This window comes from Dermacentor variabilis, chromosome 1 (genome assembly GCF_050947875.1).
Source record: "Dermacentor variabilis isolate Ectoservices chromosome 1, ASM5094787v1, whole genome shotgun sequence".
Taxonomy (NCBI): Eukaryota; Metazoa; Arthropoda; class Arachnida; order Ixodida; family Ixodidae; genus Dermacentor; species Dermacentor variabilis.
In genome coordinates this window covers 175,367,572-175,383,978 of record NC_134568.1, presented here as the reverse complement: position 1 = coordinate 175,383,978, position 16,407 = coordinate 175,367,572, and the positions used below count along the sequence as shown (strand labels likewise).

General features: G+C 47.7%; 1 protein-coding gene across 1 annotated transcript in view; it reads right to left on the bottom strand.

Annotated features, from left to right (window-relative positions):
• Positions 1-10,961, bottom strand: part of LOC142588350 (nose resistant to fluoxetine protein 6-like) — a 55,638-nt gene extending 44,677 nt beyond the window's left edge. Inside the window, exon 1 of the mRNA XM_075699982.1 lies at positions 10,267-10,961. Within this exon, the coding sequence (XP_075556097.1) occupies positions 10,267-10,603 (337 nt within the window). The 5' untranslated portion in view covers positions 10,604-10,961. The remainder of the gene's footprint in view (positions 1-10,266) is intronic.
• Positions 10,962-16,407: the final 5,446 nt, after the last annotated feature.

Sequence of the window (16,407 nt, the reverse complement as noted above, 5' to 3'; positions counted from 1 at the left end):
CCTTCTCTTGGAATCCAGCCCGTAACCCTTAATGACGATCGGTTATCTTCCCTCCGAATTACATGCGCTGCCCATGCCCCATTTCTTTTTCTTGATTTCAACTAAGATGTCATTAACTCGCATTTGTTGCCTCACCCAGTCTGCTCTCTTCATATTCCCGCCCCCCCCACCTTAACGTTACACCCATCATTCTTCTTTCCATAGCTCGTTGCATCGTCCTCAATTTAAGTAGAACCCTTTTCGTAAGCCTCTAGGTTTCTGTCCCGTAGGTGAGTACTGGTACGACACAGCTGTTATACATTTTCCTCTTGAGGGATAATGACAACCTGCTCTTCATGATCTGAGAATGCCTGCCAAACGCACCCCAGCCCATTTTTATTCTTCTGATTATTTCAGACTCATGATCCGGATCCCCGGTCACTACCTGCCCTAAGTAGATTCCTTTACCACATCCAGTGCCTCGCTATCTATCGTAAACTGCTGTTCTCTTCCGAGACTGTTAAACATTACTTTAGTTTTCTGCAGATTAATTTTACACCCACCCTTCTGGCTTTGCCTGTTAAGGTCAGTGAGCATGCATTGCAATTGGTCTCCTGAGTTACTAAGCAAGCCAATACCATCAGCGAATGGCAAGTTGCTAAGGTATTCTCCATTAACTCTCATCTCTAATTCTTCCCCATAAAGGTCTCTGAATACCTCCTGTAAACAAGCTGTGAATAGCATTGACGAGATCGTATATCCCAACCTGACGCCTTTCTCTATAGGGATTTTGTTGCTTTCGTTATGGAGGACTACGGTGGCTGTTGAGCCGCTATATATATCTGTCAGTATCTTTAGACACATATATTTACATACACCCTGATTCCGTAATGCCTGCATGACTGCTGAGGTTTCTACTGAATCAAATGCTTTCTCGTAATCAATGAAAGATATATATGAGGGTGGGTTATATTCCGCACATTTCTCTGTCACCTGATTGGTAGTGTCTACTGCCTGGTCCTTTGGTAGACAAAAGTCTAAGGTGTTGCTATTTGCGATTACCTTAGTAAATACTTTGTAGGCAACGGACATTAAGCTGATCGGTCTATAATTTTTCATGTCTTCGGCGTCCCCTTTCTGATGGATTAAGATTATGTTGGCATTTTTCCCAGATTCCGGTACGCTCGAGCCCATGAAGCATTGCGTATACAGGGTGGCAAGGTTTTCTAGAACAATCTGCCCATCATCCTTCAACAAATCTGCTGTTACTTGATCCTCCCCAGCTGCCTTCCCCCTTTGCATAGCTTCCGAGGCTTTCTTCACTTCTTCCGGCGTTACTTGTGGGATGTCTAATTCCTCTGCACAATTCCCTCTTCCATTATCGTCGTGGGTGCCACTGTCTGTATAAATCTCCACAGAACTCCTCAGCCACTTGAACTATCTTATCCATATTAGTAATGATATCGCCGGCTTTGTCTCTTAGCGCATACATCTTATTCTTGCCTATTCCTTGTTTCTTCTTCACAGATTTTAAGCTTCCTCTGTTCCTGAGAGCATGCTCAATTCTATCCATATTATACTTCCATCTGTCAGCTGTCTTACGCTTGTTGATTAACGTGGAAAGTTCTGCCAGTTCTATTCTAGCTGTAGAGTTAGAGGCTTTCATACATTGGCGTTTCCTGATCATGTCTTTCGTCTCCTGCGATAGTTTACTGGCATCCTGTCTAACGGAGTTACTACCTACTTCTATTGCACACTCCTTAATGATGCCCATAAGATTGTCGTTACTATAATCAACACTAAGGCCCGCTTCCTGAGTTAAGGCCGAATACCTGTTCTGTAGCTTGATCTGGAATTCCTCTACTTTCCCTCTTACCGCTAACTCATTGATTGGCTTCTTGTGTACCAGTTTCTTCCGTTCCTTCCTCAATCTAGGCTAATTCGAGTTCTTACCATGCTATGGTCACTGCAGCGCAGCTTGCCGATGACTTCCACATCTTGTATGATGCCAGGGTTAGCGCAGAGTATGAAGTCTATTTCATTTCTAGTCTCACCGTTCGGGCTCCTCCACATCCACTTTCGGCTAGCCCGCTTACGGAAGAAGGTATTCATTATCCGCAAATTATTCCGTTCTGCAAACTCTACTAATAACTCTCCCATGCTGTTCCTATAACATATGCCATATTCCCCCACTGACTTGTCTCCAGCCTGCTCCTTGCCTACCCTGGCATTTAAGTCGCCCATCAGTAGAGTGTATTTTGTTTTGACTTTACCCATCGCCGATTCCACGTCTTCATAAAAGCTTTCGACTCACTGGTCATCATGACTGGTTGTGGGCGCGTAGACCTGTACGACCTTCAATTTGTACCTCTTATTAAGTTTTCAAGACCTGCCACTCTCTCGTTAATGCTATAGAATTCCTGTATGTTACCAGCTATATCCTGAATTATCAGGACTACGACTCCTAGTTCTCGTCTCTCCGCTAAGCCCCGGTAGCACAGGACGTGCCCGCTTTTTATCACTGTTTAGGCTTCATTTGTCCTCCTAACCTCACTGATCCCTAATATATCCCATTTACTGCCCTCTAATTCCTCCAATAGCACTGCTAGACCCACCTCACTAGATAACGTTCTAGCGTTAAACGTTGCCAGGTTCAGATTTCAATGGCAGCCTGTCCGGATCCAGAGATTCTTAGCACCCTCTGCGGCGTCGCAGGTCTGACCACCGCCGTGGTCAGTTTCTTCGCAGCTGCTGGGGACTGAGGACCAGGGTATGATTGTTGTATTCATATAGTAGGTTGTGGCCAAGTACTGGACCAGGGTGGGCGCACAAATGCGCACCCGAGCTCTGCCATCCGTCATGCCTGACGACCCCAGCCCTACTTCTCCACCGGTTACTCCAGCCATCGTATGTGCCGGTGCTCAGCGTCAGCGGGATCCTGATATCTTCAGCAGTAGCGATGAGAAAGATGTTGAAGATCGGCTGGAATTGTATGAACGCACCAGCGACACCAATAATTGGGACGATCCCCTCAAGCTCGGCAACGCGATCTTCTATTTATCGGGCATCGCCAAGCTGTGGTTCAAAAACCACGAAGCCAATCTCCGCTCGCGGGCTAGCTTCGAAACCAGCATCGCAGAAGTTTTCGGCCACCCTGGCGTCCGTAAACTTCGCGCTGAACAACGCCTACGAAGCCGATCCCAGCAAAATGGTGAAACGTTCACCAGCTACACAGAGGACATCGTCGACCTCTGCCGGCGTGTCAACCCAATGATGGCGGAGGCGGACAAGGTACGTCACATCATGAAGGGCATTTCCCACGATGCCTTTCATATGCAGCCGTCCAAAAACCCAGGCACTGTTTCTCAGGTCATTGAGCTTTGCCAGAGTTTCGACGAGCTCTGCAGACAGCGTCTTCTCACGCGGCGCCCCCCCTGCGTCCGCCGAAACCCTCGCGAGCATGACCGCGGCTCCTGAGATGGACTCCCTGCTTTGCCAGACAAAATAGTTCGTCCGTGCTGAAGTCGCTCGTAAGCTTTCGCTGCTGTCCTCAGCCACGCCACCACCTTCGCCTTTGCCAGCCAACCTTCGCCAAGTCATCCATGAGCAAGTTCGCGCAGCTCTCCCTTCTTCCCGCGCGACTCCGCTGGTGCCGACTCCCGTTGCTTTTCCTGAGGTGACTGCACCTCTCAGCTTTGCCGAGGCTCTCGCACGGCCACCACCTCCTACCTTTGCCCCATCCCCATCAGTCCGGCCACTGCGTCCAGCTCCTCACTTCGTTCAACCGCGATACCCACACAGCAGTGGACAATGGCGCACTCCTGACAACCGGCCAATATTTTTTGCGTGTGCATGGTCTACCTGGCCACGTTGCACGATTTTGTCGTCACCGCGCAACATCCTACCGCCGTAGCTTCGACACCGAACCATACGTTTCCCCATACTCGTCATCCTCCGCGTCTCAGAACCCTGGCCAGATGTCTTCCTACTCGGACCACCGTTTTCTTGTTGACCACCGTTCGCCATCACCTCGACGCCGCTCGCTTTCGCCTATGCATCGTCGTCCTTCTACGCCAAAACGGGAAAACTAATCGTCCCAGTTCCAGAGGCAAGAACTGCGTCACCCACGAACAGACCAAGGCCTCTCCCTTCTCCGACTAATGTTATTGACGTATATGTGGACGGCGTCGCTGCCTCGCCCTCGTTGAAACTGGTGCCGCACTTTCAGTTATTAGTGGCAAACTTTGCCGTTCGCTCAGAAAAGTTACGACGCCACTGTCAAACGTGACACTTCGTACTGCCAGCGCAGACTACATCACGCCGGCGGCTGCGTGTACTGCTTCCGTTGTGATCAACGGCCTCCTCTACATTGTCGAGTTTTTGGTGCTGTGTTCTTGTTCTCACGATCTTATTTTGGGCTGGGTCTTCCTTTCCGCTAATAAGGCTGAAGTGAAATTTCGAACGCTGTGTCATGCCTCACTTCTTGACGCTCGTGACCCTGAAGATAAAGTATTTGTTGCCGAAGACGTTACAAGACGTTACAATTCCACCGCACAAATCTGCCCTTGCCACAGTGTCATGCAACATTGTTCCTGATGCCAGCGCACTTTTTACGCCATCTGCAATTTTCGCTCGTGGCAAATGTTCCTCGCTGCCTTTCTCTCTTTTGGACGTTCATGCCGGCATCAGCAGACTGCTCGCCTCCAACCGATAGTCCTGTCCTCTAACTTTGCTTCGTGGGGAGTGCATTGGACGTGCCCAGTGTGTCGACCCTGCTGCCATCATTGACATGCCAACTGTTTCCATCGCCACTCATGAGGTCGCCGGAGTGACCTGTAACCCCGCGCAGGATCTGACTTCGCCCGATGTTTTACATAGCTCCATCGCCGATACGTTGACTGTTTCTCAACGCGCCCAGCTTCTACGCCTCCTCGACAAGTTCGGTTCGTCTTTCGACTGCTAGCATGTTCCCTTGGGCCGCACGTCAACTGTTTGTCATCGCATCGACACCGGTACCAGTGCGCCGCTGCGACAAAGACCATATCGTGTATCCCCGACAGAGCGCCGTGTTATCGACGACCAAGTAGCTGACATGCTCAAGCGCGGCATCATTCAGCCTTCGGATAGCCCCTGGGCGTCTCCCGTTGTTCTCGTTACAAAGAAGGGTGGATTGATTGGATTCTGTGTCGATTACCATCGTCTTAACAATATATCTTGTAACGATGTTTACCCTCTTCCGAGAATTGACGATGCGCTTGACTGTCTCCAAGGCGCGGCGTTCTTCTCTTCTATCGACTTACGCAGCGGCTATTGGCAAGTCCCCATGGCACCCGAAGACTAACCTAAAACGGCCTTTGTAACACCAGATGGCCTATATGAATTTCGTGTCATGCCTTTCGGGCTTTGCAACTCCCCCGCAACATTTGAGCGTATGACCTTTTGCGTGGTCTCAAGTGCAAAACGTGTCTGTGCTACTTAGATGATGTGGTTATTTTTTCGCCAGATATTCCCACCCATCTCTGTAGGCTGGAGGAACTGTTACAGTGCCTAACTTCCGCCGGCCTTCAGCTCAACCTGAAGAAATGCCACTTTGGCGCAAGTCAGCTCACCATCCTTGGCCATATAGTATCTAAACACGGTAATCTTCCTGACGCCGCCAAGCTCCGTGCAGTCGCTGATTTTCCCAAACCTTCCGCCGTAAGAGAACTTCGCAGCTCCCTTGGCTTATGCTCTTACTTTCGCCACTTCATTCGGAATTTTGCGTCCATCACCGCACCCTTGAATCAGCTTTTACGGAGCGACTTGAATGATTACGCCTGGTGGTCCGCTTGTGACGATGCCTTCCAAGAGTTGCGTCGTCTACTGACCTCGCCGCCTGTACGGCGTTACTTTGACCCGACAGCTCCGACCGAAGTACACACTGACGCCAGCGGTGTTGGACTCGGCGCTGTGCTCGCGCAGCGCAAATCTGGATTCGACGAGTACTACGCTGCATACGCAAGCCACACCCTCACAAAAGCCGAGAAGAATTATTCCGTGACGGAGAAGGATTGTTTAGGCATAATCTGGGCACTTGGTAAATTTCGACCCTACTTCTATGGCTGCCCCTTCGACGTGATTACAGACCACCATATACTTTGTTGGCTGTCCACGTTGAAGGACCCTTCAGGTCGATTAGCTCGCTGGGCTTTGCGGTTGCAAGATTTCAACGTGCGCGTTGTCTACAAATCTGGCCGCTGCCACACCGATGCCGACGCGCTTTCCCGTTCGTCCGTGTCAAGTGAAAGCGATGCCTGCCTCTCTGCCGTTGACCAAGTACATTCGTTCCCAGCAGGCTGCGACATGGCTTCGGAGCAACGCAAGAATGCCTGGATTAGTGCTCTTATCCGCTTCCTTTCAAACCCGTCGACTGTTCCTGCCCCTTCTCGAGCTTTGCGCCGTCAAGCATCTCACTTCGAAATTCGGGATGCACTTTTCTATCGCCGGAATTGGGTCTCTGACGTCCGCAAGTGGTTGCTGGTCATAACTCTACATGCTCGGGGTGAAATATGTTCTACCTTCCATACCGACCCATAGTGTGCACATGCGGGTGTCTTCAAGACGTACACCCGGCTTCGCTCCAGGTTTTATTGCCGTGGCATGTACAAATTTGGGTGCAAGTACATTCGGTCGTGCCCTCAGTGCCAACGCCGCAAGGTTCCTGCTCAGCATGTCTCTGGTCCACTCCAGCCAATCCCGTGTCCTGCCAGGCCCTTCGATCGCATTGGCATTGACTTGTATGGACCCCTTCCGAGCACGGCTTCCGGGAACCGCTGGATAGTCGTCGCCATCGACCATTTGACGCGATATGCAAAAACAGTTTCTCTGCCTGCTGCCACCGTCCGTGATATAGCATCCTTCCTCCCGAAAACTTTACCCTCCGTCACGGTGCACCTCGCGAACTTTTGAGTGATAGAGTACGTGTATTCCTCTCCGAAGTCGTAGACGCGCTCCTTGCTGAATGTCGCATCGTTCATCGCACCACCACCGCCTACCATCCTCAAACTAATGGTCTGACGGAAAGATTTAACCGCACCCGTGGCGACATGCTCTCCAAATACGTCGCCTCTGATCACACTGATTGGGACCTCATTTTGCCATTCATCACGTTCGCCTACAACACTGCACCACAGGCGACCACAAACTTCTCCCCATTCTTCCTCTTGTATGGCCGCGAACCTTCGACTACCTTCGACGCCGTTCTTCCGTACAGACCCGACTCATCCGAATGTACGCCCATCTCTGAAGCTGCCCGCCGCGCAGCGGAATGCCGTCAGCTCGCCCGTTCCTTTACAGCCGTCAACCAATGTCAACAAAAATCTCGCCGTGACGATGATCACCCGCATTGTCACTTTCTTCCGGACTCCCTTGTGTAGCCTTGGGTTCCTGCCGTTCCTACTGGACTCTCATCCAAGCTTGTCTCCAAATTTCAAGGACCCTACCGTGTTGTAGCACAGACATCGCATGTGAACTATATTGTCGAGCCTGTCACGCCACCTACGGACCAACGCTGTCGTGTTCGTGAAACCGTCCACGTACAACGCCTGAAGCCGTATTACGACCCCATGATTCTATGTTCACCATGAGCCACCAGGATGGCGCCTTTTCCTATGAGGGGCGATTGGCTGCAGCGCCAGGCATTCCTGGCGCTGCATTCCTGGCGCTCGAGATTGCCTGAGCTGCTCTGGTTGAGACATGCTGCCTGCTGCTCTCTTCTCCTGCATTCATGTTGGACATATATATATATATATATATATATATATATATATATATTGAAAGCGCGGTCGCGCCTCAGCCCCCCTCCCCCCCCCCGGAAAAATGAACTCTCCGTCTATGGGTGTAAGTATACGTGTATACGTGTATACGAGATTAGAAATACGACACAATGTGTCTTTGTGTTAATTTATGAAGCCATTTGTTACAGGAAGGCTACGTCAATCCAGTGAAACAAATAGAAAACGGCCATACGTGGTCACACGCGCTTCCAGCCTTCTGGAGAAAGCAGGAAGCTTCACTGATTCCTCGGAGTCGTTATGCATAACTAATCAGGGGCCGCCAAGCATGACTCCATTCGACGCGCAGGTTCAGTTCACTGTTCCAGTGACGGATTACCAAATGTTTTGTTCGCTATGACAGCAGGATCATTAAAGGCGAGGCTCGCTGAGCAATGTAGCAATTAAGTGGTATGCCTACCCCCTGGAGCCAACGTTTCCGCCTTCTTTCTATTAACTCTGGCAAGGTTATCAACTCACGTACGGACAGATAAGCTGCGTGATTTCATTAACGGAACATTTATTTATAGGAACAAATCATGTTTTGTTGACTATAATAAATGAGTGCTGCACGCTGTCTCAATGTCTTGCTTTCACCAACAAAAGTACACCCGCTAACGCTTAAAAGCACGCGCGCAGTCAAAGTTCTGTTTGATAAAGATACCTGATAACCTTTAAAGCAATGCATATTACACAACACGAATTGCTTTGCAGTGCCTTCATGCAGTGGTGGTTTAGCCCAGTGCAGGGTAGCAAAGCAGAAACTCTCATCTGGCTGACCTCCCTGCCTTTCCTCTCTCTCTCTGTAGTCTCATACTCTGGGACCTGGTTTCTGCCTGATATGAGCAGCTAATAACTCGTCGATCTTGCATTCTTATCACAGCATAAGCAACATTTTGAAGAAGGTGTATGCAGTGGGCATGTGCATCATTTCCATTTAATGTGCTGAATATTTTGTTGTTCCCACTTAATACTTGATTCAATTATATTTTAGCAATTGCATTAATTTGTGATATATAAGACCTCAGTGTAAACCCCTATTGACCGCCCATATGTGTTAATGATAAAGAGTTATATAGTTATAATAACTGAGAAATATTTCTAACTACATTGGTTTCCAAAACGTTTTACAGCGCTCACAATTGTTCTGTGCTGCCGATGTTGTCAACTTGTCGGGCCGTATTTGCATCACTAACATCGTCCCCTGTACTTGCAACATAAGTATGAGATTCTTAGCCTCTTTGGTCATTTAACATGTCTGCGTCTTTGCATAAATCCTCTTGCGCACACGAAGGGGTTCTTCACACCAACGTAGCATAAAAATGTCTATTTAGGCCAAGAATGACATGGCGTAGCTCATATCTGATGTGTGGCATCTGCTATCCGACGCGCAAGTCGCTCCAACTGCTTTGGTATTTGCCACAATTTCCTTACTATACCAGAAGAGTCATGGCTCCCAGGCATAATTAAAACAAATCCCAACACAGTCAACCTTCTAAGCTTTTGCGGGAGCCCAATGTCACCAAGTCATATTGTACTACTTTTGGAATACTTCAATAACGAACACCTGATCAAAGTGAACACAGTTCAACGACTCAGGAGGGAGAAAACGAAGTCAGCTTCACCGTAACAAAGCTCTGCAGTACATTCTTGTGAAGAAGTTATTGTTAATGTTGTTGTTGACATAAACTTTTCGCGTATTATCTGGTCTTACAGCCGTATCAAGAAATTATAACCAACAAATAAAATCCTGAACAGGGAACGTGTCAAAACAACGTTCATCTGCCGTTTTCTTCACATGGTATAGGTCTGAAAAGCCCGAATTAATTCTCTACTTCTTGCGTTACTAACATCAAACATTATGTATGTGATGTGGAACGCAAAGCAACAACAACGCAAGCGGAATTGCCCTTATAGCAGAGTTTTGCTTTCAGTACCAAAGCAAGAGGTATGGTACAAATACTTCTTAGAAGACTGACCTTTTTCGTCGCTTGATTTGGGAATTAATCGGGATTCCTAGCGCATGGAGCGGCCCTGAAGATGGACAGGCTACAATTTCATAAGTATGACATGGGTTTTAATCTACATACTTAGAAGTTTGTGTATTTTGGCTAACGCATCAAATTATTATCGATTACTTCTTAGCAGTTGACTTCTTTTTCTGTGAAAAATACGTTTCTGCAAATAGCCTTTTGTGCATGCGGCACTGTCTATTCGTCTGCACTTACCTCAACGCCGGTGTACCGAGCTGATCAGCCTAGCTGAAAATTTTGCACAATACCAACGGTAGTCATCGCTAGTCAAGGCCTCTTGACTGCATCTGCAGAGTAGACGCAATCAAGATGCCACAGAATAAAAAAATAGAAATTTAAATAAAGGAACTGCATGCACAACGTCGCATTCCTTTTGTGGACACAGCGACGTGACGCTTTCGTTAGGTGGAGCAAAAAAAGGCAATAAAAGGAAGAAGTCTTACGCCTGTACGCCCAGGGCTCCATGTTCCTGAGAGCCCGCAGCAGCTTCATGAGGCCCACGCTGCAGCCGGAGGAGACTTTCGCCCCGATCAGCCTCCTTGCCAGAGGGCTCCGCGGGTTGCCCAGGAAGTCGTCCACTACGCTTTTCAGTGACTGCACTAACTCGGGCGTAGGTTGCGCCGTGGGCGGGCGTTCTTCGCTCGGCCGAGTCGTTGCCGTCGCAGCTTCTGCGGATAGTGCCGATGTTGCCGCGACAGTAGCCCCCGCAATGCAGAGAATAATAATAAGGACGCTCGGGCATGGACGCATCTTTGCTTGAAGGCGATTGCAGTTGAACATGGGATACACCTGTTCTCGTGACGTGCCTTATCACTGCTGTTTTAGGCGCTGCTTTGTGCTACGCGCGGTACGAGCCTTCCAGAATCAAACCTAAGCACCCCACTGACTCGCGTCCAGGGGGGAAGAGCCAACCTTCTCCAGCCTTCGACTGCGGCCTTAGGCTGGCTATGATGACGGTATATCTGTGGTCGCTTCGGCGACGTGGCGTTGACACTGAGCTAAACCATCACCTTTCCTCAGCCTTTGTGTCCGTTATTTCACGCCTCTTAGAAAAGAGCTTCATGAAAAAAGGGCGGGTCACAGAGGTCTGGGGCAACAGGAACAAATGCGGCACGGCTGTCCGCGTAATGTCAACTGAGCTGCGTGTGAGAGAGGAGTGTTTTTCATGCATGATGACGCCCCGGGCGATTTGCGTCGAAACCTAGAGCTGCACTCGCTCCTTCTTTCCCCCGGAGGGTCCTTGAAGCCCCACTGCGGTGGCCTGGCTTCCTCGGCTTCCGAGTCGACATGGGTGACCAGCTGCGACAGCGCTCTGGCCAGAGGACTCGCAGGATGTGCGTCACCGCGGTGTGCCCCATGAGATGGGCTCTCCAAGGCTGCTGGTGACTAGAGCGTAGGCACAATGCATGACAGTTTTATTAGAGATATGAGCGGGGCGTTCTTGGTGCTTCGTCTTGCGGAAAAACGGTAGCTGTAGGCTATCGACAGGTTACCTTGAGCGTTGTGGCTCATGTGGAGGAAATAATAATTATTATCATATTTCTTTACGAAGGGGGCGAAGGTAGAGTGTGCTAAAAAAATTCAGCATTATAGGAGTTAAGTACGAGAAACAGTCCTCACAATGAATGCTATTTGCTTTATGGTTAGGCATATATCGAGAAAACGACCATTGAAATGATCGTTTTCTTTAGCTAGAGCCTGTCGAGTTAACACGTTAACAACGGGCACAACGCTGTCTTAATGAGTGAGGGTATACGCATGAGGATGGCACAGAGCTAGTGCATAGCAACCAGGGGCCGAATTTACTAAGCTTTTCGTTTGTAACAACGAAAAGCTTAGTGCAGCAGAGCCGGTACAACGTAAAGCTATTCCAAACTGTTTCTATTCAGTTTATGCAATCACCCCTCCGCGATTGGTTGAGCATATTTCGGGCGACCCCCGCTTCGACTGTCTGTTACGCGACGCGACGTCACGAAAACCACGAAAACTTTCCATACGATGTGACGTGTTCACACTGATTATGAATAATTGGACCAAAGAAACAAGCATATTTATTTCTGATTCCGCACGTTTTTCACCATTAGCCCTCCGCTATCGGTCAAAAGTTCTCCGGCTGCGCCCACTACGCCTGTCTGTCACGCCGCGTCACATAACCGCGAAAGCACTTCCCGTCAAAGTTACATGTATACGCATTAAAGATGCATTATTATGCCGACTATCGCAATTTTTTTTTTCGGAATAGACAGAGACTGCCCCCTTTTGGAAGGAATAGAAAATGTCGGTTCACCGATTGTTATGGCACTGGCTACTCGGAGCTGCCGGGCAGCATGGACTTATTTGCGTTTAATAAAATATTTTGCGTGGTATAGCATAACGTTATCGAGCCTTTTCGGCACGTATACGGCATCGCTCTGCCAACTCTTCTTCTCTGAGAATCCGTCTCAGCGTAATTTTTAACCTTGCGTTGTACGCCGCTACGATTTTCGATCAGCCACCGAAAACTAAACAGGGACGCGGGCCAATCCCGGACGCCGGCACCATCTTCCTTGTCCCAGGTTATCTACTTTCACCACGCTAGCCCAAGCCCACCTAAATCATCTACAGTTCAGCATGCTCCTCGCCTCTTGTCAGCCAATTAGACAAAAAATCATGAGTCATTCAACTATGTGAAGATGGTGGCTATTGATAACTAATCTATTGAAATGCATATCCAAGTGATGAGACGTATAAGCTTTTGCATAAATCAAGCGATTTTGCATCAAATTCGTGAGCTGAGCTTTTGCACATGAAGATTTGTTGACGGACATGAGAGAGAGAGAGAGAGAGAGAGAGAGGTCATAAGGCAAAGGCAGGGAGGACGGACGTGAAAAATGCGTGGAACCCTAGCCCCCCCCCCCCATACATAGCTTCGCTCTAAAAAAAAAGAAAGTCAAGGTACGTAATGCTATTTGTTTTCAACGCATACAAAAGTGACCTCCTATAAACGAGGAGAGCGTTTGATTCGCCGGTTAAAACGCTGCTGAGTGTCACCGCCCAATGCTTGCGTCGGTGGTCTCGTAAATCTGACGTCAGGAGATTGAAATAAGAACAGTTTGGAATTGTTTTACGGTGTATGTCCCCTGTTTTGTATGTTCTTGCTGGACCTGCTTACTGCACCCAGTTTTTTCTTGCTTCTTCTTCTCAGGGAAGGTTTCATTCATTAATTAATTAATTAGAATACTTCAGGGCATCTATGCCGTTGCAGAGAGGAGTAGTTTAACACTTATACAATGCAGTAATGGAGGTCTTGAATAAAGAACCACCAGCATTGGAAGTGATGGAGGCGGAGAGGTGGTTCCAGTCGTTGGTAGTTTGCATACTAGCTTGTACGGCAGCAGGGCACAATAACCTTCAAACTGTGATCGCTGCGGGAGGAAATGTATGAGGGTTCAGAGACAACCCCATGCTTTAGCTCTAGAATATGGAAGAATGTTTTGTGGAAAAGGCACAGTCGAGCTTCTTTTTGTCTAAACGCTAAGTTAGAGTGAAAGTTTAATTGCTGGGACGCTTGTACTGCGCGAGTAGTTACATGCAATAATACGACCGCATCTATATTGAACAGCGTCAAAAAATGAAGCAATTTATATTGTATAACAGGATTCCCAGATACATGAGCCATATTTAAGTTCTTTCTTTGCCTATAACCCCTCCTTGAGCCACTGCATATGTGCCACTAGGTATGCGCCGGGAGAAGGCTGCTGACTGCTGCCTTGCACTGTTGCCGTCCCGGGTATACATAGTGCAGACCATGACCGCATGCAGGGCAATGCGAGATGGTCCAGGGCGCCAGATGATCTGCGCAAGCGCAGACGTGAGCTCCGAAACACAGTTTCGTCGTCGCCGTCCTTAATTCCTTCGTTGTCAATTCGTTGCCTTCATTAGTACCATCGTCATTTTGTTGTCATCGACATGTTTTGTCGGCCGTCCTCTTGGTCGTTCTCTCATCGCCAGTCTGGTGTCGTCATTTCTTTGCCGTCATTCGTTCGTCGCATGCCGTCTTCGTAACTTCGTCGTCGTCCCGCCATCGTGGTCATTTTGTCGTCTTCACGTTGTTGTGGAGCTGCCACGCCGTCGTGATCATGCAGTCTTCCGCATGCCGTTATCGCCATTCCGTTGTCGTCATGCCATGACCCTCAGGCTATAGCCGTGGTTCCATCGTCGTCGACCGCCGTCGTCCCTCTGTTGTCGCGACTTCATCGTCGCCAATCCACCGCCGTCATTCAATTGTCGGCATCCTTTCGTCACATGCCGTTGCCGTCACTTCTTCATCATCATGTCGTCATCGTGGTTATTTTGTATTTACGCCGTTTTTATCGTGCAGTTGCAACGCCTTCGTAATCATACTGTCAACGATCACCCAGCTCGTAGAAACATTCCACGAGTTAGCAAAAGCAATCAACGATAAACATCAGGTAGATGCAATTTGTCTTGATATGTCGAAAGCATTTGATCGGGTCCCACACATAGAACTTATAAGGAAACTAAAGAATTTTGGAATTAATAGTACTATTGTCGCTTGGATTAAATCGTATCTTAAAAATAGAACGCAGTATGTGGAAATCAACAATGCGAAATCCGCCATTCTCAGTGTTTCATCAGGTGTTCCCCAGGGCTCCGTGCTTGGTCCCGTCTTATTTCTGTGTTATATCAACGATATTGCAAAGACAGTTTCCTCAGGTGTTAAGGTTCGGTTATTCGCAGACGACTGTCTGCTTTACTCACATATAACATCCAAAGAAGATCAAGTTACCTTAAGCTCGGCATTAAGTAGTATCCATGACTGGTGCTCAAAATGGAAAATGAAAATAAATCACAGCAGAACGTCATTTATAAGAATAACAAACAAAATAAAAGATATTCTTCCATTTGAATACGAAATTGAAGGACACAAATTACAGAAAGTAAGCTACTTCAAGTATCTAGGCATAACGATAAGCGAAAATTTAAATTGGGATAGGCACATTCATAACTTATGTAGTGCAGCCGAGAGAAAAATGTGGACTTTGCGCCGAAACTAGGGAAGGCAACCACGACAGCGAAACTAACCGCCTATTTGACACTTGTAAGACCAACTTTGGAATATGGCTGTATCGTGTGGGACCCCTACACAAAAAAACAGATAGCAAGGATAGAAAAAGTACAAAGAAGGGCAGCTAGACTTATTCTGTCTAGATATAAGTCCACGGATTCAGTCTCGGGGATGTTGTCAGAACTTAAATTACCCCAACTGCTAGAGCGGCGAAGAGTTGCTAGACTTAAGTTCCTCTATCTTTTGCGGGGTAACTTCTTTAACATAAACACCGGACTGTACATAACGAAGCGCTCAGCCCGAACATTAAGAAACAGCCACAACGAACAACTTACAACTCTCCAAGCTTGAATCAACACATTCAAATATTCATTCTTCCCACGAACAATTGAATAATGGAACTCGTTGCCACAGCACATAACACAAACAGACTCTGTCAGTTTGTTTGAAAAATCTATACACCTTTACCTTGACCTACCAAACTAACCACGACAGCTCGTTTGTAGCGAATCTCACCTATTTGGAAATATGATTGTTGCTGTGTGTGCTTCTACTACCGCACTTGTATTTTGTTGTGAACCGCAGGTTGTGCGCACTAAATTTATTTTGTATTTGCATGTCTGCAAGGCTGTGATTGCCAATGCATTTACTGCATTTGCAACAAATATTTGCCACCCTGTAACGGCCCAAAAATGGGCCAACAGTATTAATAAATGAATGAAATAAGTGAATATAGTCGTCGGCATAACGTCATCGTCATGCCACAGTTGTTAGGCCGTCGTTCTTCCGTCGTGATCGTTCCGTCGTCATCATTAAAGCGTTGTCGTGCCAATGCCGCCATACCGCTATCGTCATGCCTACGTTGTATTACCTTGGCCGTCGGTGAAGGTATACATATATGTCACACTTGGTCGTACGCTCTATCACTGCCATCTATCTTGCTGATTTTTGTGAGGTGCTTTCTAGTCGCATCGGCGATTATGAATAGTCACATTTCTGACGATGCGTAATCTAAAAAAAAGTATCTATTTAAGGTATATTTCTGTCCCCCTGAAACAGAAGCAGCGCCTGCATCGAAACACTTACGTCATTATGTTACAATTTCCTGATCGCGTTACGTTAGGTTAAACGTTGCATGGCGTTTGCGCCATTAACATTTCATATGCGTAAATAACACGTAATTTGCGTCATTCTGTGCAAATATTTTGGTCATTAGCGTTGCGTTTGCACATTTGCTTTACCATTTGCGTAAACATCAAGGAAAGTATTGCTCCGCCGATTCCCACGTAAGCGTGCGGTCCGCCGATTTTGTTTTTTTCATTGCATCGCCTTTGTTACGCGACTGTTTGATGATTTTCTAGATGACATGTTTTCCTCCTCTGTGCTGTTTTCTCTTCTTGCGGTATTGCATCTCATCTAAATCCTTTTTGTTTAGAAGTATAGCTTTTTGTATGCGCTGTTTGTATGCGCTATTTTGATAGCCCATGCAGTCACCTATAATAGTATGTTTTGCTGC